Genomic DNA, 23,604 nt, shown 5'->3' with positions numbered 1-23,604 from the left:
CGTGAGAAATCCTCTCCGTCCATCCATATTCTCAACTCATTTAACGTGTTAAGACCAAAATTGATGCATTTCCAGATACCAGGAGGGCCCCAAATCAATGATTTATGGGCTGATCTGTCTGTTGGGCCACTTCTAGAAGGATCCAATGGCTGAAATTTGACATGTACGGTTAGTTTTTGGTCCTCGAGCCATGTATAGAATTTTCGAGCTGAACGGATGGTGGGAACCCTGTGATCTTGCACTCTGGATGTCTTCCGGGCCACTTGAGCTTCTCGATTTTTTTTTAGATCCCTGGCGTGCAAATATGTCGATCTTAGTCTCCTGGGGTCCGTCGCTTGCCTTGGTGACTTCAGACCGTTAAATCCATGCTTTTAGTACCCTTTCCCAGTCCAAGCTCGTAAATACGCCCTGCATCACAAACACGATTAAATCGAGCCATTAAACAGTACTATGTTTGTAAATCCAGGCAAAAATTGAGGTCTGATATGCAATATTTGACCCTCAACAAATATTCATGTAGCACTCAGGTGCCAGAAAGGAGGGTAGAATTCACACCTCGGTCAGATCTTGCCTTTAGTCAACGCAAGCCATGCAGATATTATAAAAGATCAGGGCACGATATTAGATTTTGCTATAAGAAGATGCATGTTGGGAGCTCTAACCACCCATGGCAAGCCTCTAACAGAAATCCTCCCGCTCCCCAGATGCCAAAAAAGAAAGTGAAGTTTGCACCCTAGTCAGTCCCTATTGCGGGCAAAACCAAACACTATAATTGTTATGTTAGACCGGGTCATCATATTAGGAATTACTATAGAAGGATGTGGGTTAAGGGTGCTCTCCCACCACAGTTTAAGAATTGACCCAAAGAAAGCTGAGTCCAAAGTAGTGGGAGGTACGAACTTTATAAACCACCTATAGTAATAAGGAAGTGAATCTTTCATGCTTAGATTTGAATTAAGATTTATAATAAGGGGTCTTCGTATTTATTAAGTGTGTCATTAGTAATTAAGATATATATCTCAAATATCGAGATTGGAATTATTTTAAGAGGGATAGCCTATATGATCTGAGTTGAAGTTTAATATACACACCTATATGCACATTAATTAACCATAATGAACATATTAGAAACTAAGGTGCAATGAGTAGGAATATTCTTTTTTATATATTAAAAACATTAGATAAATTTGGGGATGAAATTATTTTAAGGAGGGTACATTGTAACAACCCATCCCTCCAATACTTGGGTATTAGACCTCCTCGGGAGTTACTCTAAAACAATTTTTTAAATTACGTGATCGCATGCCCACACGTATTTTGAACCCATAAATCTAGAGACTATAAGTAGATACTTAAACCTGGGAACTCTTAACTCAATTAAACTCCGTACATTGAGGAATCAAACCATATAATTATACATGTGGGACCCGGATAATCAAATCCCTAGTTCCTTTAACCTTCAATGTTGGTCAAGTAGAACCTATGCGAAAACACTTCCAAATCGAATACTCTAGTCAAAGGATTAACCAATAGAACTCATTACATCAGTTCCTCGGACCTTAGAATATTGAAAAGTCCATTTTCCCAATGAATCAATGCTCTATCAGTTCCACTAACAGCCTTTCGGTTAGACTGACCTGAGAATATTTTAAAACATATAAATTCAATGTCCTCTTGGTCCGACTAATAAAACTGTCTGTTCGACCGACAACAGCCATCAGTCTGACCAATAGGCTGCATTAGTTATTAAAATTTTCACCTGTGAACTATCAAGCTGGGAACCGTGGGACTTTATAAACCCATTTCTTTCGTTTTCTTCTTTCAAGCCAAACCTCCGTCCCCATATAGAGAAAGAAAAAGAGAGGGGCGACTGGACCTTACCGCTTTAAGATGTCTTCTCTGATCCCAGATCGTGTGAACCACGTCAAGTTTCTCTAGCAGAATCCTTGGGTGTGTAGTCCCAAGAAATCATTGTTGGTTAGATAAGTCATTCTTTAGCCCTCGCATGCATGTTTTTCAGCTATTTTTTTAGTAATTCGGTGTTAGATAGGTGACTAATCCTCTTCGTTTCTTTCGGTTTAGGAATTATGGCTCGTTGTTGCATGCATGTCAAGTTTCCGGGTCTTGTCTGGCACTAGTAGCGGTACCATTGCGTGCGGACATCGTAGCCGAGAAGTAGCCATGTGTGAGTCTAGGTTTTTGTGTCAGGTCTACCCGCTTCATCGATAATTGAAAGTATCTAGGTTAGACAACCTCTTAAGGTCTCATAAACCACTTTTAGAACTTAATTTGGGTAAAATTAAAATAATGTATCTAAATTAAAGTTAAATCTTGAATTATTTTTTTCAATTTTCAGCCATTGGAGCCATCCAAATTGAATTTCACCAAGACCAAAGCGATTGAATCCTAAAAATCATAATAGTAAGAGGCGAAGATCTACCCTTCAAGTTTTTTTCAACATTTTAGTTTGTGATTTATTTTCGTATATGCATCATATTGTCACTTGAAATTGTTGTAGCACTTGCAATCTATATTTACATGTGAATCATTTATATAATTCCCTCAGACATGAATTCTAATATGCTATCTTGTAAATTACATGTGTTAGATTGATAATATGCTCGGAATTATGGAAATAGGGTGATTAGACTGTGATTAGAAAAATTGTGGAAAATATAAATTATTTATATGGCTTTGATTGCCATTTTTGTGGAGTGTATAAAATCACACCTTGGACTAGCAGTGTTGCTTTATGAGATTTAATTAAACTTGTTTGATGAATTCCATCTTTGAGATATTTGTACTCAACGTGGTTTTTTTAGGATAAACCCTTTATTCGTATCTGTTAATGAATTTTTCTGCCAAAATGCCTTTTTTTCGAGTTAAACCCTTTTTGTGTCCAAAATTGGACTTTTGACTAAAAAGATCTTTGGGTTTATTATGTTGCTATTAATTGGAAGGGCCATTAGTTGTAAGGATTTATCATAAATGGTTTGGTACTAAAATTGGACTAATAATGATTTGTCATAAATGGTTTGTTTGTAAATTGAATTAATAATGATTTGTTATAAATAGTTTGCTTATAAATTGGACTAATATTGGTTGGGCTAATCAAGCATACATGGCACGCAGACTTACCTGGTCGCTGACGTAATACACGGGATTTCTTGAGTCACTATGGGTCATACTGTAGAGTATTTTACTGGGTGACTCCGAATTATTAGCACGTATTATCGTCCACTATAGGCCGTCCTTTTTTCATAGACTTTATCGGGTGACTGGTCATTCTGAGTCGTATCATAGTGTACTTTACTAAATAACCAGCTTACTATAGGTCGTACTTTGTACATGGATTTTACCAAGTGGCTAGTCAGTGTAGGCCGTATCGTATGGTACTTTACTAGTTAGTTAGTTCACTATATATAGGTTGTCCTTTATTAACTAGATATGCATCCATAAATTGAGTGCATTTCATGCATCCATACATCTAAACAAGATAGACATTATGATCTGTAGGAGTGCTTGTGATATTCCAGGTGCATTTATACTTGGTAGCATATAGGAATTATATGTCTAAAAAATTTTGCTTCCACTTGAAACTTACTTGGCTAAATGGTCAGTCGTGCGTATAATCTTAGGGGTATTTCTTCATTACGAAGGCCATTGACATATTCCATTTCTTCCAATCTCCACCATGAAAGTGTGCTCGAACTATTCTATTTTTTATATATTACACTCAAACTCTATAGTCATACCATTGTTTAAATTATCTAGAAGACCCATATAGGAGAATCCCCTACGAATTATAACTTCTCATTAGTTTTAGGATATTTTATCAGCCTCCCACCACCTTGGTAATCTCAAAGGAACATCACATGCAAGGTGGTTGATCTTTGAGTTGAAGCATTGACAACGCATTGGAATCATGATTAGGGGGGCAAAGAGGAGATGATTAAAGCACGGGAGAGCATCGATTAAGCAACCCGATACGACCGATATGACGCTGCAAAATGGGCTCGATTCGATAAGTAATTTGTCAAGTGTAAGAATTTGTATACTCTCTTTTCTTGTGTAGGGTTAGAGGTAAGAGTTTTAACCCAAACTCGACTAGGTTCTTGTGTGGGACATTGGCTCTTATATGGGGCCTAAATTCAAGTTTTTATATAGGACATTGGCTCATGTGTGGAGCATATACCTAGGTTCTTATGTAGTACATTGGCTTTTGTGTAGGACCTAAATCAAGTCCTTATGTAAGCCACCGAACATGAGTATGTACGTATTAGTCTCCATGGGAGCCTCCGGCGAGAGTAAATATAAGTCCTTGGATTGGGATCGAGGTTGTTAGTTAGCCTAAGAAAAATCAACTAAAGTCTCTTACAGGAACCTCCAACAGGGGTATATGTCAGTAGGTTCTTGTGTAGGACCGAAGTTTATGGCGAGCCTATGGAAAATCACATAAAGTCTCTTGCGAGAGCCCTTCCTTATGTAGGATTGTAAAGGTTAGAGGTTAATCTGATTTAAAACCTCCGATAGTGAAATCTGGTACACTCATGGGTTAATTGCATCCGCTGGAAGTGGAGTAGGAAAACCGAACCACTGTACATACTTATGTTTGGAATTATATTTGAGCATTTTTTTTATTATGCTTATATGGTAAATATTTAATTATATGTATACATGATTAGATGAATGTTAGGAGTTAATAGTTAGCACATCCCCCACACACATATATAATATAATATTTATAAGTTACTTTCTTATTGGCATATCATATGTAGTCTATGTGATTAGACTCTCTGGTGACTTGAAAGCCTTAGAGTTAATTGACTTGCTTAGTTTAATTTGCATATTAACTTAAATAGGCAATTGATTTTAAAATATGAAAATTTTAATTGGCCCTAATCACCCTTCGCTCTAAGACATAGCTATCGCACAATTTCAAAATTCACCCAAACCAGTAGGTGTGTCTCCCCATTTTAGGCCCAATGCCCCATGGCCTAAATATAAGCCTCATCCATGATTTAGGTGGACCGCGTGATTAAACAAGATACAGGACAATGCTCACCTTTAAATTGTTTCCCTTAGTGTGGCCCACCTGAATCAAGTATGGGCTTGAATTTTGGGCCCCAAACCTAAATTTTGGTGTGGCATCTAATGGTTGGAGTGGATTTCATATAATTGCGATGGGCTCCTTGATAATTAAGGATAGGTCCCTCTTCCTCTACTTCCTTGAGTGTGTGTGGCCCTAGTCCCAACATTGGATTATACATCTAAGGGCCGGAATGGATTTCGAATACACATCACAGTAGCCCAATAAAAAATCAAGTGTCAATGCCAACTGTTTACAAAAAAGGGGCACAAATTTCCACTGATATATAAAATAAGTTTTAAAAAATAAATAAATAACAAACACAAATTTCTACTTATATATTAAAAACCTTATATCTAAGAAAGCCCTCCCTAGATTTTTACGAGCCCCAACCTGGTGTGCATGTGAAATCCACTCCAGACATCTACCCTTGAATTGAATTTTAAGGGCCCACCATGATTATTGCATGAAATCCACTCCAACCATTATAAGCCACACCAAAATTTAGGCATGGGGCCCAACATTCAGAACCATACATTATTCAGCTGGGGCAGCGCCAAAGGATGAGTATTGCCTATAGACTATTTTGAATGGTGTGGTCCGCGTAAATCACCGATGAGGCTGATATTTGAGCTAGGCCTAAAATGGCGCGACACACCTGGTGGTCAAGGCAGGGATTTCACATCAACATTAGAGTGGGGCCCACTTGCTTACTCCATTCTTTCTCCCATTATGGTGGGGCCCACCTGCTTCCTCCTTTCTGTCATTGTTCAACATATGCCCGGCCTGAGTCGGGCCTATGTTGAACAGTGCAGGCCAGGCTTGGACAGCTTCGCCCAGCCCTAACCCGGCCCATTGACACCCATACCCCTCAGGCACCCCTCTCGGCATGCACCTTTTACATGCAATGGTTGCACCAATCTGGCAATCCTGCAGTCACAACTTCTAAGCTAACCATTCTTTTCATATTAACATGGCCCACTTATCAAGTGGACCATACTGTCCGGATGCACTACTTGGATATCCATCACGCTTTCAAGGTTGGTGCAATCGCCAAGCAAAGGTGTATCTGGAACTAACAAACACCATATTATCGTATAATCAGAAGGCATTTGAAGTTTTAATCCCAATATGACATACAACAAACATAATATCATGCTCAATCGCACAAAGTCATAATCAAAATGGGTACCATTCCATTAGTTAATGATGTCCCTGACCCCTTTTTTAAGTCCCGAAAACAATCATAACCATCGAATTCAACACAAACCAGTCTCAACAATTTTCCGATCTGAGCTACAAACTGGAATACATCAACACGAGTCTATGTTCTGACCTTTCAACCAGTGTTACAGTTAAAGAAGTATACCTGAAACGGGCTTGAATCATTAGTCCTTGGCAAATATGACATGTCCTGATGATCTACAAATCCAATCTGTAAAATGATACTGTCCTGTCACAATCTTACCAATCAAATAATCTTTTCTTCTCCATCGCCAGAAGCAGGCCCCAAAACTATCATGGGTACTTTTTAGTTCTTCACCGAAGTGTTAGCCACCTCCAGACTTCAGCGTATTACTCAGCCTGCATAGGTGATTGTTTTCTATTAGGATTTTGGCACCACTACTAATGCATGGTTGCTTCATGTACATGTTGCTTCACATGCATGAGTACTTTTCATCAAAATAAGGCATGCATGTTGTGCATTCACGAGGGGTCGACTATATTCAATGGAAAAGCAAAAAATATGAGAAGATTGTTGTGCAATAACACATCAGAAAATTATAATGATGAAAGATGACCGAAGCAAACTTATTTTCAGTAGGCATGTTATGATGAAGGATTCCATTACTCATCTCCTGTTGAAGAATGTTCAAGACCCAGCTATGATACAGATGCCGATGATCATGCATTATGCGAGTGGAATGATCGCCAGCGGCGCCACCTTAAATCATCATCATACTCGCCATAGCCTTATCCCAGCTACTTGGGGTCAAGGTTGGCCGACTTGCTGAGTTTACTTGGGACTTGCCCTAGTCAAACACTTTTTGAACTCCTGCTGAGCCAAAACTGGTGCAGACTTGGTGGGCTTCAGAATTAAACAAGACAGGCTAATTTTCCTGATATCCGATCAAAAAAGGTGGACAACATATTCTCATGCTATCAGCCAGTAATGATATCCAGTTGAAAAAGGAAAAGGGCGAACCATTTGAAATATATATATATATATAAAAGGTAAAAGATGCTGTCAGAAGTTTCTGAGAAGAAAGATCTCAGCAAAGCATCTTTTGTGTTGGGAATCAAGAAACTTGAGAACAAAAAACTCAAGGTCGTGGGTCGCATGTGGCCCAGGCCTACATTGATACAAATTTGAAAAGATTTTCGATCAGAAACTGCAAATTTGACATCAATAATTGAAAAAAGTAAGAGATGCGGAGAAATCGGGCTAGGAAGGCAATCTGATGCAAGACATTCACTGCTCTGGAATAGGCAAGTCTTCTGTATGCCTTGACACATATCCGCCATTATATCGGTTTTGTTGTTGGAATGATTGGAGGATATCAAAGCATTTCTGGGATGAAACACTGGAAGGGGGTCACAAAGGCACCAAGGTTATGGCTGCAACTTGGGTTCGTGTGATTGACCCAACCCGAGTTCACATCGGGTTGTCAAGGCCCTTGGCTTGGTTCAGGTTAGAAAATGTATGCCCAAGTTGAAATCGGGTTGGGTTCAGGTTGAGCAACTTTAGGTCAGGTTGGGAATAATCACAGGTATTTGGGCCAGGTCAGGTCAAGTATAGAGGAATTCGAGTTGGGCACCTAGGTTGGAATTCAGGTCGGGTTCTCTTTGAGTTTTGGTTGGGTGCGGATTGACCCTCGACCCAACCCAACCCAACCACCCGAGTTCCACCCCTAACGACCAAGGTACTTAGAGAGAACCAAACAATACATACCAGCATATGATTTGTCTTTTTTTTCTTTTCTTTTCTTTTTTCTTTTTTTTTTGAGTTTTTTGAGAATTGCATGGTCTTCAATTGTTAAGCTTATGATGAAAAGCAATGAAAGGTGGTGAGCTGACTTGGCATGTCTGTGGAGGTGGTGTGCTTGGTCCTCGTAGATGGAGGGTGGCCCTTTTGGCTGTCATTTGGTCTATTAGGGGTGAAAGAAATAGTCGCTATTTTCGCAACAAAAGCATCTCTGCTGACAGGGTTCTTAATCAGCCTGTTTTGTTTATAAGGGATTGAATGTCCTAAGTTCTGTTTGGCTTTTATTGGGTGTGGGCGCCCTTTGGGCTGGTGTTGGTTTTCTTTTTCTTTCCTTGTTGTATTTTTCTTTTTTCTTTTCTGTTGTTTTTTCTTTCTTTTCTGGCCTTTCAGCCCTGATAATATTCATCACCTTTTAAAAAAAAAAAAAAAAAAAACAATGAAACAGTTACACGAGCAATTCATAAGAATTTATGGCATTTTAAATCTAATTTAAACCAATTACTCACTGAGAAGTACTAACCAAAACTACAAAAGTCCAAGCTGCAAGGGCTAGCTGAGCTTACCAGTCCAACCCTTCAAAGAGGCCTTCACCTTTTACTGCTGAAGTTTTAAAAATTGCCCATTGACGGCTTTTAATCTTGTGCAATTCTAAGGCCTCAGTTACTGCAGCATCATCTAGAGCACCAGGGAGATCCTGCATTGGAGCACAGATGATAATAACTAATATATGGGCAACATGTGCTTGCATGCAAACAATACATGGGCAAACAGGTGAAGATAATTTTGTTCAGCTACTTGAGAGAAAATTTGAAACTACGGCTGTGTTCAGATGCATAATTGAAGTGAACTATGATTGTATAGTTTAATGAACGGAAACAGATAATGATATTAATGTTGATGACTCCTAATATTCACAATGAGAAGTAGACCTTAAATTGCAGTTGTCTTTCTTTCGAGCCCAACTTGCAAGCATTTAATGATGATGACTCCTAATATTCACAATGAGAAGTAGACCTTAAATTGCAGTTGTCTTTCTTTCGAGCCCAACTTTAAAGCAACATTATTGCAATTTGGAGGCCAGCCTCATGGTTTTAAGACTAAGACTAGTCAACTCAGGTTCAATACTACCCAATCTGGTTCGAGACCACGAGTCGCCTCCACAACTCACCCCAGGCTCGGACAAGTCAGGCCAACATGCTGCCCGACTTGGGCAAGTTGCGACTTGACTCTAGACTGCACAAGTTGATCCAAGTCACTAAGTCTAAAAACCATGCCCAACCCTCAAAGTGAATTCCAAGGAAATTACAATATTTGTTTCCATTTTGTAGGGTGTTAATTATTGCAATTCAGTGTGACACTGCAGACATACACTTCAAAGAGGGAATAGCTTCCCCTTAGATGGCATGGAAAATAGATAAAATAGCAATAATAGTAACCTGCTTGTTCGCATAAATGAGAACAACAGCACCTTTTAGCTCTTCCTCCTGACAGAAAGATGAAAGAAAATCAGGCTTTCGATATTATCAGCAAAAACCTCAAAAGAGTCCATAGGCAATTACTGAGAGGTTAGTCAGGAATAAGAAGATGCTATTGTTCCAGGCATTTAATGGATAGGCTTTTTTGCCATATGGAGGAAAAGAATGAATGGATTATTTGGCACCTCAAGCCATCAGAGTGGTAAGAATAAAACCTGAAAATTTTGTGGAACTGGGACATGATGGCCATCTTGAAAAAAGGAACTACAAAGTTCTGAGCTTCAGGAGATGAATGGTTCGAGGGCTAGATTACATACATGTAGGTGGGGCCAATGGTCATGTGATTCAGACCACTGACCTGAAAGGCTCGACCATGGACAGGGCATGCCCCAAACATCTCCCAGTTTAGACGACCCTAACCCTTTTATTAGTGGCTTACAAGCAGATGCTTAAGGGGGGCCAAAAAAAGCAGCAGTCCAAATTGAATGGAAAACTGGCCAAAGATCCAAGTGTTAGGATCTCCAATCTGAGAGAATTTTATGGCATATCATATCCATGATTGGCCCCATACAATCAACAGTCTGGATCACAAAATGATGGACCCCACGTGTAAGGATGCACTTCAACAAGATGAACATTTGCCGAGGTAACATAAGAAACCAACTGTTACAAAGTTCCACAACAGATGTAACAGGAGACAGGCACAAAAATCCATGATAACTGCTCTAATCCAGATTTTCCAAAGGTGGACCTAACAAATCATACCGGATTGGCATAGAAAGAATTTCAGCATCATTTTAAAATTCTAGAGTGATCGCATGCTAGTCATTCAATGATCTCCTATTAAGAAAGAAAGGGCAAAATAGCTTTTGAGTTTGACTACATCCAGAATGATAAATTAATTAAAGAATGAAAAGGGCAGTGTCCCCCATTCCATGCAATAGTTAACTAATTAAAAGCAAATGGTTTCTTTAGGCAAGTCCCTGTTGACAATACCAAACCACCTGATGGCTCAATGGCTTTATGCATGCGTACGTTTGCATGTGTCTGTGTGTGTGTAGAGAAAGAGAGAGATTGCTCAAATTCAACTGGTTAGACCGCTAATTTTCCATCCAACCAGCAGATAGTTTTCATCCTATGATATTTGTGCATCATCCAACCTGTCCAAAAAGTTTGCCCCACCATGACGATCACCTTATGCAAAAATCAGCTTAATCCACCCATTTGGTGGGCCACACCAATATTTCTTGATTATATCAATGGATGTCCATTATTTTCTATGGTGTGGCCCACCTAATGAGTGGAACAGGTTGATTTTTGCACTAGGCAACCTTATGGTGTGGCCGACCTATTGGAGGGATCGGATTCACACACACACACACACACACACACACACACACACACCAAAAAGAAAAACACAAGTTGAAGGCTCTAAGAGGGCAAGGGGAAGGCCCAAAAGGATGTGGATGGAGGTGGAAAGAAAAGACTTGATGACCTATGATCAAAGTAAAGGTATGGCCCTTAATAGAGTGGAATGGAGGAAAAGGATTCATGTAGCCGACACCAATTAATTGGGATAAGGCTTAAATGACGACGACGACAATGATGATGATGATGATAGAGGCAGGAGAAAGAGTGGTAATAAACCATTGCACATGCTCAATGACAACCCCAACCTCACCGTGATCGATGCCAATCTCACCCTATCTGCAGCTTTTGGTATTTTGAACTACCACAGTAATAAGAAGAAAAGAGGAGAGCTTTTCAAGGAAAGAAACCACACCAATGTTCTATCTTCATTGAAAGGCAGCACAATTTTTATTCAGAAACAAGGCAAACACAGCACCTCCCAAAACGAGAAGAGCAAAGACCAACTACAATAAATAAAAAATAAAAATCTCCAAATGGCAACAAGAGAAAGGCTTTAGTACCAAAGCCTAAGCTGCAAAACCCAACTTGGCCATCCTAAACACCTCATTCAGGCTACATAGCTTATCATTAAAATGCCTATTATTACGCTCTTTCCAAATTGACCATAGTCCCAACAAGAGGGATAGCTGCCGGTTCCCTTTTTCCCCCACCCCACACCCAGGCCAAGCCATAAAAAACAGGCTGATCAACGAGGGCATCACCCAAGACCAACATTGAGCAAATACCACAAAAGTGCCATAGTGAAGACGCAATGCAAGAAGAGGTGACCAACCAATTGCGCATCGTGAAGACAAAGAATGCAAGTGTTCACAATATACATGTGCCTCTTGTGAAGGTTGTTTGCTGTGAGGATCCTATTTTTACCCACGAACCATCTGAATGCCATCACCCTTAAGGGGCTTTTATACGACCAGATAAACTCAGTTGGATCACCAAAGGCGCTGGGATTCAGGGTTCAAAGCGCCTAAAAGAATGATTTGAAAGTGTAGATCCCAGACCTTTCTAATCTTCACCCCCAGGAAGACTTTTCAAGTATGTCTGGAGACTTGTTCTGCAGACATCTCAGCAATTCCAAGAACTCATCCGCCTCCTCATCCGTCAAGTTCCTACGGCATGGAGGAGCCTAGATCACTTGGCCTCCCAATGTAGAGAAGCCACTGTAAACCACAACCTCCCCATCCTGCGCAACCCTCGCTAGGTAAGGAAACATTGATCTGAACGGTCACTTCATGCACCCAAAAAAGCATACAGAGCCATCCCCCAAATTGAAGCTAATGCCCTTCATGAATGGTTCAAGAGCTCTAAATATCTCCTTCCAAAAACACGAGCTGCTAGTTTCACCCCTCATTTTTTATAGGTAACCCCATTGTTGTTTTTCTTGGGAGAAGTAAGAAAATAAAGGGGTTTGTCAATGGGTAATAGGGGGTTGCAAATATCATTTCCCTTTATAGTGTTAGTGTGTTGCTAACATCTTGGTCCTGAAGAAATCACAATAACTGATATACCTTGTGAGAACAAAATAGCAAGAAATGTGTACCTCCAAAATAGCATGAAATTCTTCTTTGGCTATAACTAATCTATCAGTGTCACTCGAATCAACGACATATATGATAGCTTGAGTATTTGGGAAATAGCATCTCCAGTATGGCCTGTGGAGACATAAATAGCTAATGATCATGCTTTCATGCCATTACAAGATGTAATGGTTACAAGAAACAAAATGGCACAGTACGAGATTTAGAATAATAACAAATCATGAAGGACAACAACCATTACAACATAAAAATCACAGTGAAAGTACATAACGGAATGAAAATAAATATTGTGACAGATTTCCTCGAAATACCCAAATGCAACAATGCAATAAACCAAAATCAGAATGGATTTTGAACCAATAGCAAGCAGGAAGTAATCTTTCTCCCATCATGTATCTATATCATACATTAAACTCCAGTAATAGTAACAGATGAAATGATATTTAAAAAAAAAAAAAAAAAGATCTCCCAGAAAGGAGAAAACCATAAGGAAATACTCTGGACTGGTGAGAAGATTAACTAACTAGTATCAAAATTAGAGCTACTTGAGTGCTTTTTTCAAAAGGTCAGGCTTGTATGAACTTCACAACAAATAATTTTTAGCATGGTAAGAAGAAAGAAATAGATAACCGAAGATGAAAGAGCTCAATGGCGGGCACCAACTTTTGCAGACCAAAACCCAAGCAAAATTTTCAAAGTTCGCACACCTTGAGCTAGTCAATTGGCCTTTGTTTTTAATAAAACAGAGTCGAAATTTTATGGAAGATTGTGCAAATAAAAAAGAACATTAGAAGAATGGTCAGGTTATTTCTTAGGAAGAGACCTGCAGGAAATACAGGAATCTTTCAGCCTACTGTGATTGCCAGAAGTTGGGGGAAAAAATTATAAAGAAAACAAGAAAAAAAAGAAGCATATATTGACTTCCCATCTCCCTTACGTCCTTAGGTCTGAGTTGGAGAACAGTAACTGTTTATAGATTTTGATGGGAGAAGAACCCATAACAAACTGACTCTAGTTGAGAAAAGTTTCTCAGAAAGGGTTCTTTTATAATAATGCTTTATGGAGTTCGCTATGAGCAGTTCTCTCAGGAATGGAGTTGGAGTTGTTGTTGTTGTTGTTGTTGCTGCTGTTGTTGTTGTTCCAAAGAAGCCTGGGACATCCTCCATCCCCTGGAGCTGGATAGCTATTGATTTTTATGGTAATGACAAGGAGAACGTGATTACTGGTGTGTGGAACTGGAACTGGAGTATCATAAATATTTATAGATAATGATGAGGTTGACTTCACTTTTCCGGTGCCACCAAGCAATGCAAATTGGCTGAAACCAAGGTAAACATTGGGCACCCTTTTGGCATGGAACCAACTTAATTATAGATTTTCCTCGACGGTCCAGATTGAGTGTAACTCTCTCGACATGATCTGATGGCTGTAAAAATATCTCAATTGACATGGTAATTTTGCCCAAAATTCCAGGGAAAATTCCTACAGCTCGTGACGTAGGATGTCTCTCTCACAGTAAGCGTGTTAAGCAATCACGACAGTCAAAAGATGAATGAATGTGAGGAAACCTAAAAGGGATTTCTTCCATAGAAAAGCTTTGGTTTTTCATCTACAACTAAACTCTAGCTTTGCTTCTAACTTTGTGATGCAAACTCTCTCATACAAGATACCTTAATTGATTGCATAACCATGTCATACAGTCCAAAAACCAGCTGTCATGGCACCTTTATCCACCTTTGAAAAGCCAATGCTCTATTAACTCTTCATAAGTGGCACCATGCACATGTAAACATGAGCTTTTAAACATGTAGACTGAAGAAAGAAGCATAAGTGACCAGTGAGGAACTGACTACTGATTTGTTATCGGTTCATCATCTGTAGGCACTACAAAATAGGGTTAGTACAAGTCAAATGCTCGCATTACTATCAATTATATGCCAAAAAAATCTGAATTACTAGTCCTTTTTTCTAACCATACAATAATATTTGTCTCATGCCCTAACTGGGTAAGACATGGGGCATGTTTGGATTGAAGGTAAATTGGGTGAACGCAAGGGAGAGCAAAAATGTGACATAAACAGGCAGTAAACTGACATTAACGCTGGGGAAAACAAATCCTTTGCACCTGTTTGTTTTGCAAAAGAAAAGTCTTGGTAAATGCTTTTTACCTAGCATTTGAAACTGTTTGGATTGCAGTCCCCCAAAAGCCAACCTGTTTTCTTCCAAAATTGCCATTTAAAACATCATATCAGAGGCAACCTCTTTTCCCCTAGTTTACCTTCAATCCAAATAGGCCTAGATGTCGATCCAGCTTCCTCACATTTGGGTAACATCGACACTGTGATCATAGAGTTGAATATTGGTATTGTATTGACCAATACGGGCGTATTGTAGCCGTATCAGCCAGATACAATACACAATACAAGGCCGAGTTGGCCCATCCCAAACATTTTGGGTCGTACCAACCCGTATTAGAACATATCAGCATCAGAATCAATACAGCAGATATATGCCAATACAGTCATAAAGGCCCAAATTCGATTATTTTTTTTTTTCCGATTCTCTCTTCTTTTTTCCTTTTCTTGTTTCATTTCAACCATAGGAAGCTTAGAAAGACATTTTACACTAGATCTAGGCCTATTTTGGAGATCAAAACAAAAGATTTAAGTGGGATTGACAAATCATAGCAGAATAGCTCACTATGGGAAAATTTAGAAGGGTAAACCATCACTCTTTTCAAGCTTTCATCTTCTTTTTACTGCATTCAATGTGATGGGCAATACTTCAAATCATTCTTGATTTATGTTCAATAGGTCAATCCAACAGATGGCATTATTACCAAAGAATGGTCCGAAAGACGATTATATAATGTCCAAAATACAAATATATATATATATATATATATATATATATATATATATATATATATATATATATATATATATTCTTATGCATGTATTCTATCATTTTTCAACTAGGCTGATACGCCATCCAATATTGGTATTCAGAACCATGAATATGTAAGTGCAGAAACCATAGTTCTAAAACTCGCTGACTTGACTCGAAACTGGCAGAGCCGACTCAGCTCGGTGAGATTTCAAGCAGAGTCGGCACGAAACTCAGTCTAAAGTGTGACTTATTCCTGACTTGAGTAGACTCGTCAAGCGGACTCGACCACGTGATTGACTCGATATGACTCATGGTGAATCAAACAAGTCACTCCGTTTGTCCTAGTCTTAGTATAACTAAAATATAAAAAACCGTGTATGAGAGTCAGAGCTGTACATGAGTCGAACCAAGTCGAGCTTGGCACAGCTTGGCTTGGCTCAGCCAGTAGCTAACCCCAGCTCGAACATGGCTTGGCTTAGTCCTCGAGCCTGACTGGTCAGCTCGGCTCGGTTCGGTCAATAGCTTGGGCCAGTTCGAGCCCACTTTGAACCTATGCGACATTTTCTCAAACACATAGAGTGCATCTTCAATTTTTCACAGAATGCAAAACAGTAACAGCAATATACAAGTATTTCATCAAACACTCGATGGGCAACATCAAAATCATGATTTGAGGGCACTTTTATAATGTTAAGTTTTTTTTTTTTTTTGTAGTGATTTGTTTCGTACACATTCCTTCTTCACCACTAGCCGATCCCGCGGAGAATGTATGCACCCGAAACAACACTTCATTGAGTCATTTCATCAAACACTTGGCTAGCAGCATCAATATCAAAAGAACCAGGTCACCAAGCTGATTCGATCCGAGTATGTTCAAGTTGAGGTTTGACCCAAGTCGAGTCGAGCTCGGGTAAGCTCGAACATGGCTCAAAATTTTTTCAAGCTCAAAAAATCAGCTCGACTCGGCTCGAACTCAGTTTTGAACCGAGTCAAATCGAGCTTTTTTTAGTCGAGTTGAGCGAGTTAACCGAGCTAACTCGGTTTGTGTACAGCTCTAATGAGAATCGAACTCGCAACCTAAGCCCCACAGTGAGAGGTGCTTCATCAGCTTGCCATACAGCAGTGTTGTTAATTCCTCTAATTTTATATTACACGTACTATAACAATTTTAAATTTATCATCCCTATTCATAGTATTTTTAATTTATAATGATAAGTAATGAGTCGAGTTGGGTTAAATCCTCAAGCTGACCCAACCGGACTGAACATCGAGTCAAGTCGAGTTTTTGGGTTTTTAAACTAGGGCTGAAACGAATTCATAATTATTATTTTTTCTTTTGGAATATAGAATGCTACAGGAAGTTGGCAACTAGTCACAACACATTAAAGAATATAGTGCCAAACATGTAAGGGATACAAAGAATGGTAATTATCACCACCCAACTGCATCAAAGAAAAATCCAAATTTCATATCTTGCCATTGGATTGTCATCAGGTTTTTAATCTACCAATAGAAATTTTATACACCAGTTCATTGTAAGTCATGTGCTTCTGTAATTACAATTACAAAAGATAAGCTAAGCAAATGTATCTATGAAAATAGCACCTGAGACAGTTTATGTAGGACTCAGTACAGTCTTCTGTCTGGAGGTTTACTACAGGTTTACAACCCAAGCCAACAAGATAAATTGGATTTTCCTAGTTATTAAGGCTGCATTTGGATGTCATAAGAATGACGGGTGGACCATCGGGTTCTTTTCCACCGAATCGATATCCAGAACACTTCAGTTCAGACCTGAAATGTTCCAGCCATTGATTTGGGATCGAGGCAGAAAAGATGTTATTCTGCATAATGCTATTCCATTTTCCACGGCATCCAAATATACAAAGGAACAGGTAAACCATCCCACCAATATGCATTCCCAATACAATTTCGGGTACATCTAAATGCACCCTAAAAGACATATCAGTGAGAAACTATAAGACATAACGAATGGTTGCAAAATAATTCACCGTGAGAATTTCAATGAGTACAATTTACATACTAGACATTTCAAACTTCAGGAATTTGCTAATAATGCATTATTATTACCTGATGCTTGTCTGCCCACCTGTTTCATCAAACCATAATTTTTGTGTCAGAAGTAGAGACCTTGGTGCAAGTAGAATTGAAATGACTGAAAAGAAACTAGAAATCATCATCTCTTATAAACACTATAAAAAGTTAATCTAAGGATGGACAAATGCACTCACACACCAAATAATAATAAGAAGAAGAAGAAGAAGAAGAAATTTTAAAAAATAATTTTTTTGTAAAAATTTTAAAAAAAAGGTGTAAACTGGAAACACATCCACAGCAACTTCAGCAATTATTAATTGTGTAACACTTGGAAGAGACCAAAGTCATCATGGACAAACCATCATAAATGATATAAATTTCAGGCTTACCCGTCTGGATCCAAAATTGTCATGTAATCCTAGGTTTCAAACCCGGGGCTGTGTTTTCATCAAACTCTAACCGCATAGCTAAGCCATTGGTTGCTTTGGGCTATTTGTATGCTAATGAATGATCTATGACCACCATAGCATGATACCTTAAAGAGAAGCCAATGTTTGACAAAGCCCTATTGGCTATAAATCTCCATATGCATGAGGATAATACGTAGATTGCCAAAAATAAATAATAAAAGCCTGGCAATCAAACGGGACATCAACTTCGTTTTTTCTTTTTTTCCTACTTTTTTTTTTTTTTTTTGGTGGAAAAGAGACAGCTCCTTCCTTTCCCCATAGTAACTAACTCTAGGTCGAAAAGGCAATATTCTTCTAGAAAATGACCTCTCTTCTTCCTCTCCGAAAGTCTCAAGCACTTAAAGAGGGCCATTTTGATGAAATTTAGATTGTTTCCTTTTCTTCACTTTACAATAAAGAGGGAACTTAGATTATGTTTCTTTCTCTTTGGTAATATAAGCAAGAGTTTTGCTAATCCCACACGTGTACAAATCAATTAATGCACACTCCACCACAATTGACAATGAAATATCCAAGCCATTCATCAGGTGGTCCATTCAGTAGGTGTGCCATGATATTAGAAATAAGTTAACGGGTTAGAAAACTTCAACTGATTTTTTCACAACCGTACATCTGTTCCATTAATTGGTGCATTAGCTAACTAGTAAACACATCTGCGCTTACAAGAACTCTATAATTTCTGAATATCGGTATTGGGGGGATGTATCGGTATCGGTACAATATGGGCATCGTGTAGTGGTATCGGCCCATATGAGTCAATTTTTTTCTTTTTGAAGTTCAAGAATCCTTCTTTTTTTTTTGGGTATTTTGGACATGCATATAATGGTGCATCAGATCATATTTGATAAGAATGTTATCTGTCAGTTTGACCTGTTGAAAGTCAACTAAATGGGCCCTAATTGAACACAAATCAAGTGTAATTTGGTGACTTAGGGCCCATTGCATTGAAATACAACAAAAGAAAATGAAAACATCAAAAAGGAAGTGAAGGTTTACCCTTCTTTCCAATTTTTCCCATAATGGTCCATTTCGCTTCAATTTGTCGAATCTCACACAAATCACGTGTTTTTATCCCAAAATAAGTCTGACTTTCTAAGCGCTTCCTCCATAGTGTAAATGAAAAAAAAAAAAAAAAAAGAAGAAGAAGAAGAAAGATAAGGAAACATAAGTGAAATTAAAAAATAATAATAAAATTTAAAATTTAAAAAAAAAAAAAATTTAAAAATTTAAAAAAAAAAAACAATAAAATTAAGTAAAGTGGCCTTTATGGGCTTATCAGTCCGTATTGGACCTATATCAGTGCTGATACATGTATCAGCTTATACGATCCAATATGGCCCATTTTTTTAAGGTTAGACTGATTCAGTTCCATATCACATCATATCAAGCCAATACAATAATGATATGGAAAACTATGATATAGTCGATTGTATTGGTAGGTCTAGTATATTTTGCGATTATGTGTTATTTCAAATTCTTCTTTTTAATTATATTTTTTGTATTTTTTCTAATTTTAATTTTAGCATTTTCATGCATCTTTTCCTCAATAGAATGCTAAAACAATTTATTTAAAATATAAATAAATAAATAAATAAATAATGCCAAAACAACCGAGACATATCATCTTGGTTGGGAAAACAAAGCTCCAAATTAAATGGATTTGACAACTATGGTTAGGTGAAGTAAGATGTCTACCATTGAATGGCTTAAAAGTTTAATATCACCTCTAAGTCCTAACTCAAGCTCACTAGGTTCAAAGGCAACACATGATGAGTTTTTCCAAACAATAGGAATCCATGAGCTTGCTTTTCCGAATGGCCATATAAAAGTTGGATGCCATAGCCTGAAAATGTTTTAGTATGAAAAAATCTCTTGTGAATAAGTCTTGTCATCTTCATCAGTATCATTAATGCAAGCAAATTCTTTGGTGTATGCATAAGAGGCTTTTAGCAGGCGGTGTTCACCGTATCAATATCTATGCATGTATATAAGAGGTTTTTAGCGGGCAGTGTTCACAGTATCAGTATTGATGCATGTATCACCCTTGGGATGTAGAAACATATCGGTATTGCAAGGGAAACAATGCCATGTCTGAGGGAAACATTGGAAATTTCTGGAATTTTCCAATGGAACTTCAGGAGATGTTAAAAGACACATTATTGCACACTTAGGACTCAAAACTTTACAAAGATAAGAATGCACAATAAGTTTCCATTGTATATTATCCTAAATAATGTTACCTAATAAAAGTGATTCTTTAGAACAATAAGCAATTCATGAAGGGGCCAAACAAATAGATGGATTAAATTGCTGATTGGACCTACTTTTATGTAAATGGTATTGATTGTCAGTTTTAGTGGCCATATTGTTAATCGTTCATGTACAGCTCTAGTCGTCAGCTTCCCAAACCTGGACGACGATGATGATCTCGTTGAGCTCCATGCGGGGGTGAATCTGCGTAGTTGGATTCCGCGACAACCACCTGCTTTCCCTTCTAATGATGTTGGTGTAGAGGCTAATGGTGGAGATGTAGAAGCTAATGGTGTGGGTTTAGAGGCTAATGGTGGAGATGTAGAAGCTAATGGTGCGGGTTTAGAGGCTAATGGGAAGAGGCCCAAGGTAAATGCCCTTGTAAGGGCGAAAATGGCGAAGAAAAAAGGAAGCAGAGGGAAAAGGAGAAGCAACATGATTGGATTGAACGAGAGGATTGGGAGAAGCACGAAGGGGTGGTGATCCAGAAGGGAAAGCAGGTGGTTGTCGCGAAATCCAACTAAGCAAATTCACCCCCGCATAGAACTCAACGAGATCATCGTCGTCGTCCAGGTTCAGGAAGCCGACAACCCAGGAGAAGCACCGCTTCCAACAGATATCCTCACTCTCGTCAAGGAACCAGGTCCGCAGACTGAGTATCGTCGCACTCGATCACCCAGCTCCAGAGGAGCTTCCGACCGTTCCTCTATTAGATCTAAGGTCGTCCCAAAGGAGAAACAGATCGAAGGAGTACAGGAGTCATGCTTTTTATCTAGACAGCGATGGGATCCTAGATGGAGATTTCATTTCCGATTATGAGGCCATCAAGAGCAGACCCTCCACTTCAAGAAGAGAACAAAAGCATCCCCCGCAACCCCTCGCAAGATCTAAGGTCGAAGCTAAAAACGGAATGGTGGAGGTGATGCAAGACAAGTGTGCCCCTGCAGCCGCTCCCGAGATCTAAGGTCGAAGTTAAAAACAAAATGGTGGGTGATGCACCTCGCAGTATCTAAGGTCAAAGCTAAAACAGAATGGTGGAAGTGATGCAGGACAAGTATGCCCCTACATTAATCACTCCCGATGAGGAGTCTTGAACACGAGACCTCCCAGTCTAATATCAATTTGATGCAGGACAACTAAACACTTTCTCTAAAAGCTTGAACTGCTAGAGCATGGCGAATCAATTCCTTTATCTCATAGCCCAAGCCCCACATCTCTTTTTCTTTTTTTTTTGAAAAGTCACATATTATATTATATAAAAGAAGGAAAGGAACAAACAAAATAAAGAAGCCTGCACCGCTGAGGGAGCTACACAGGCAACTAAGATCCTAAAAATAGCAAATTACAGCCCTTTAAATTTTCTACGTTAACAACCCATTCAGCGACTAGAAACCTAGCTCTGGAAGCGACAAATTCAGCTCTGGAAGCCCCACATCCCATGAGTTAGCTCCTTGGCCAAACTCCCCCTTGTGGGCCCCACATCACATGGGCTCCACCTCACACGGGGTGGGGCCCACCTTACATGAGCAACCCGCCTCACACGGGCCGCCCACCTGGAGTGTGCCCCTGCATCCCACAGGCCACCCCACTTGAGCCCAATGTGAAAATGCTCCTGCATTAGTTGTACCCTATGGTGTGGCCCACCTGAGTTTTGGATTGGGCTGATTTTTGGGCTATGGAACTAAAATGGGAAGCACAGAAGATGGGCGTTTTGGATGACTTAGACACATAACGATGGGTCTACAAAGCTTGAACATATGGGAATTCACATGCGTTTGATTGTATCTGATCATTCTCCTTGAGTATATATCTACCATATTAGGGTGGAAAAAAAAAAAAAAAAAACAGACTTGACTTACCAAGATCCCACACTTGAAATTTGATGTTGTTGTATTGCACAGTTTCGACATTAAACCCGATCGCTGCAATTGTAGAAGAAGAAATCAACAAACCCATCAATTCAAAATTCAAAATTCAAAATTCAAAGAAAAAAACAACGAAATCGAGAAATCGAGAAATACACACTTGGGATTGTCGAAACTACTTCTCCCATCTGAAGCCGATCTGATAAAAATCAAAATCAAAATTAACTAAATCCCACAAATCACGAAATTAGAAAAACCCAAAAACATGAAGTGAAAAGGAAAGAAGAAGAGATACAGAGAATTGTGGTTTTTCCGGCATTGTCGAGGCCGAGAACAAGGATCCGGGCTTCTTTGTTGCCGAAGAGCGAAGACAGCATGCGGGTGAATAGGATGCCCATGGTTGGAGAGAATCAGCAGTGCATGGAACCAGATCCGACGGTTCAGATTCCTCCACACATACAGACAGAGAAAGAGGGATCTGCAGAGCGTGGAAATGAAAGCGAGAGAGAGAGAGAGAGAGAGAGAGAGAGAGAGAGATCTGGAGCGTTTGAGGGGTATTTTGGGAAATATGGGGGGAAATGAAAGGGAAGGGTTAGTTCGCTGGCATGGGCTTCGTTCTTTCTGGTGGTTGAAGGGAAGATAGCGAGCAGACGAAAGTGAGCGGAAATGCCCCCTCATCCGCGGGACACGGACTGCGCACTATAGCATGCTGAGTAAGCTCTGTGGGGCCCACCTTGATGTATTCGTTTATGTCCATGCCGTCTACCCGTTTTATCAGCTCATTGTACGGTACCATCCCAAAATTGAAGAATATTCAAAGTTAAAGTGGACCACACCACAGGAAATAGTGGGGATGAAGACTTTCACTGTTGAAACCTTTCTAGTGCCCACAGTGATGTTTCTTTGTCATCCAATCTGTTTATAAGGTCACACAGACATGGATGAATGGAAACGATTAGTATTTTTCTTGATCCATATCTTCTCTGGCCCTCAAGAAGTTTTCAATGGTAGATGTTTAATTTCCACTCTTTCCTGTAGTGTGGTCCACTTAAGATTTTATATCACTAAATTTTGTTTTATAGCTATAAAATGAGCTTTAAAAACGGATGAACGGCGTGGATAATAATCATACTTCACAGAGGGCCCCACATGGCTTACTCGGCACGCTATAGCCCGCTGAGTTACTCAGTACGCAGTCCGCGACCTCACCCGCGGTTTTCGTTCTTAAAATGACGAAAATGCCCTCCTTCCTTATAGTTAGTTAGGTGAGGAGCTCTGATACGGTGGAGGGAGGGGTACAGTCTGCTGTGTACGTGGCATGTACCTCGTATCTAGACGGTATAAAAAGTGGGACCCCGTTCCTTACTCCAAAGCCAGGGGGCCGGCTTTGGTGGAAACGGATTGGCTACGCCCTCTGCCACCAGCCAATGGCTGGTGGTCGGTTCTCTGTGGACTCCGCCATTATGTATTTGTTTCATCCATGCCGTCCATTTATTTTTCTAGATCATTTTATGATATGAGACCAAAAATGATTTATATTCCAATCTCAAGTGTAC

General features: G+C 39.3%; 1 protein-coding gene across 4 annotated transcripts; it reads right to left on the bottom strand.

Moving 5' to 3' along the window:
• Window positions 1-6,265: 6,265 nt before the first annotated feature.
• LOC131256792 (ADP-ribosylation factor 1) lies at window positions 6,266-22,726 on the bottom strand. Of its 4 annotated transcripts, XR_009176955.1 has the most exons (9): window positions 22,344-22,723; window positions 22,209-22,247; window positions 22,043-22,105; window positions 17,497-17,515; window positions 12,519-12,630; window positions 9,512-9,559; window positions 8,639-8,769; window positions 6,558-6,673; window positions 6,266-6,458 (listed from the first exon to the last, which is right to left on the bottom strand). XR_009176955.1 is itself a non-coding variant. In XM_058257834.1 (8 exons), the coding sequence occupies exons 1-7, from the start codon at window positions 22,444-22,446 to the stop codon at window positions 8,635-8,637; spliced, it is 519 nt and encodes a 172-aa protein (XP_058113817.1). In that variant the 5' UTR covers window positions 22,447-22,726; the 3' UTR covers window positions 6,266-6,673; window positions 8,596-8,634. The 4 variants fall into 4 exon arrangements, 3 of the variants coding, with proteins under 3 accessions (XP_058113817.1, XP_058113816.1, XP_058113818.1); XM_058257834.1 differs by having other exon boundaries at window positions 6,266-6,673; window positions 8,596-8,769; window positions 22,344-22,726; XM_058257833.1 differs by having other exon boundaries at window positions 6,266-6,673; window positions 22,344-22,722.
• Between the last annotated feature and the right edge of the window lie 878 nt (window positions 22,727-23,604).

This window comes from Magnolia sinica, chromosome 9 (genome assembly GCF_029962835.1).
Source record: "Magnolia sinica isolate HGM2019 chromosome 9, MsV1, whole genome shotgun sequence".
Taxonomy (NCBI): Eukaryota; Viridiplantae; Streptophyta; class Magnoliopsida; order Magnoliales; family Magnoliaceae; genus Magnolia; species Magnolia sinica.
Note: the sequence above shows the minus strand (reverse complement) of the source record. Positions and strands in the feature narration are given on the sequence as shown.

Coding starts and splice junctions, on each gene's coding strand:
- LOC131256792 (XM_058257833.1), bottom strand. CDS start 22,446: ATGGGCATCCTATTCACCCGCATGCTGTCTTCGCTCTTCGGCAACAAA. Junction 9,560..12,518: donor AATTTCATGCTATTTTGGAG/GTACACATTTCT, acceptor TCTTTCTGTCAG/GAGGAAGAGCTAAAAGGTGC. Junction 6,674..8,638: donor CTCTTTGAAGGGTTGGACTG/GTAAGCTCAGCT, acceptor TCACCTATGCAG/GCTGAGTAATACGCTGAAGT.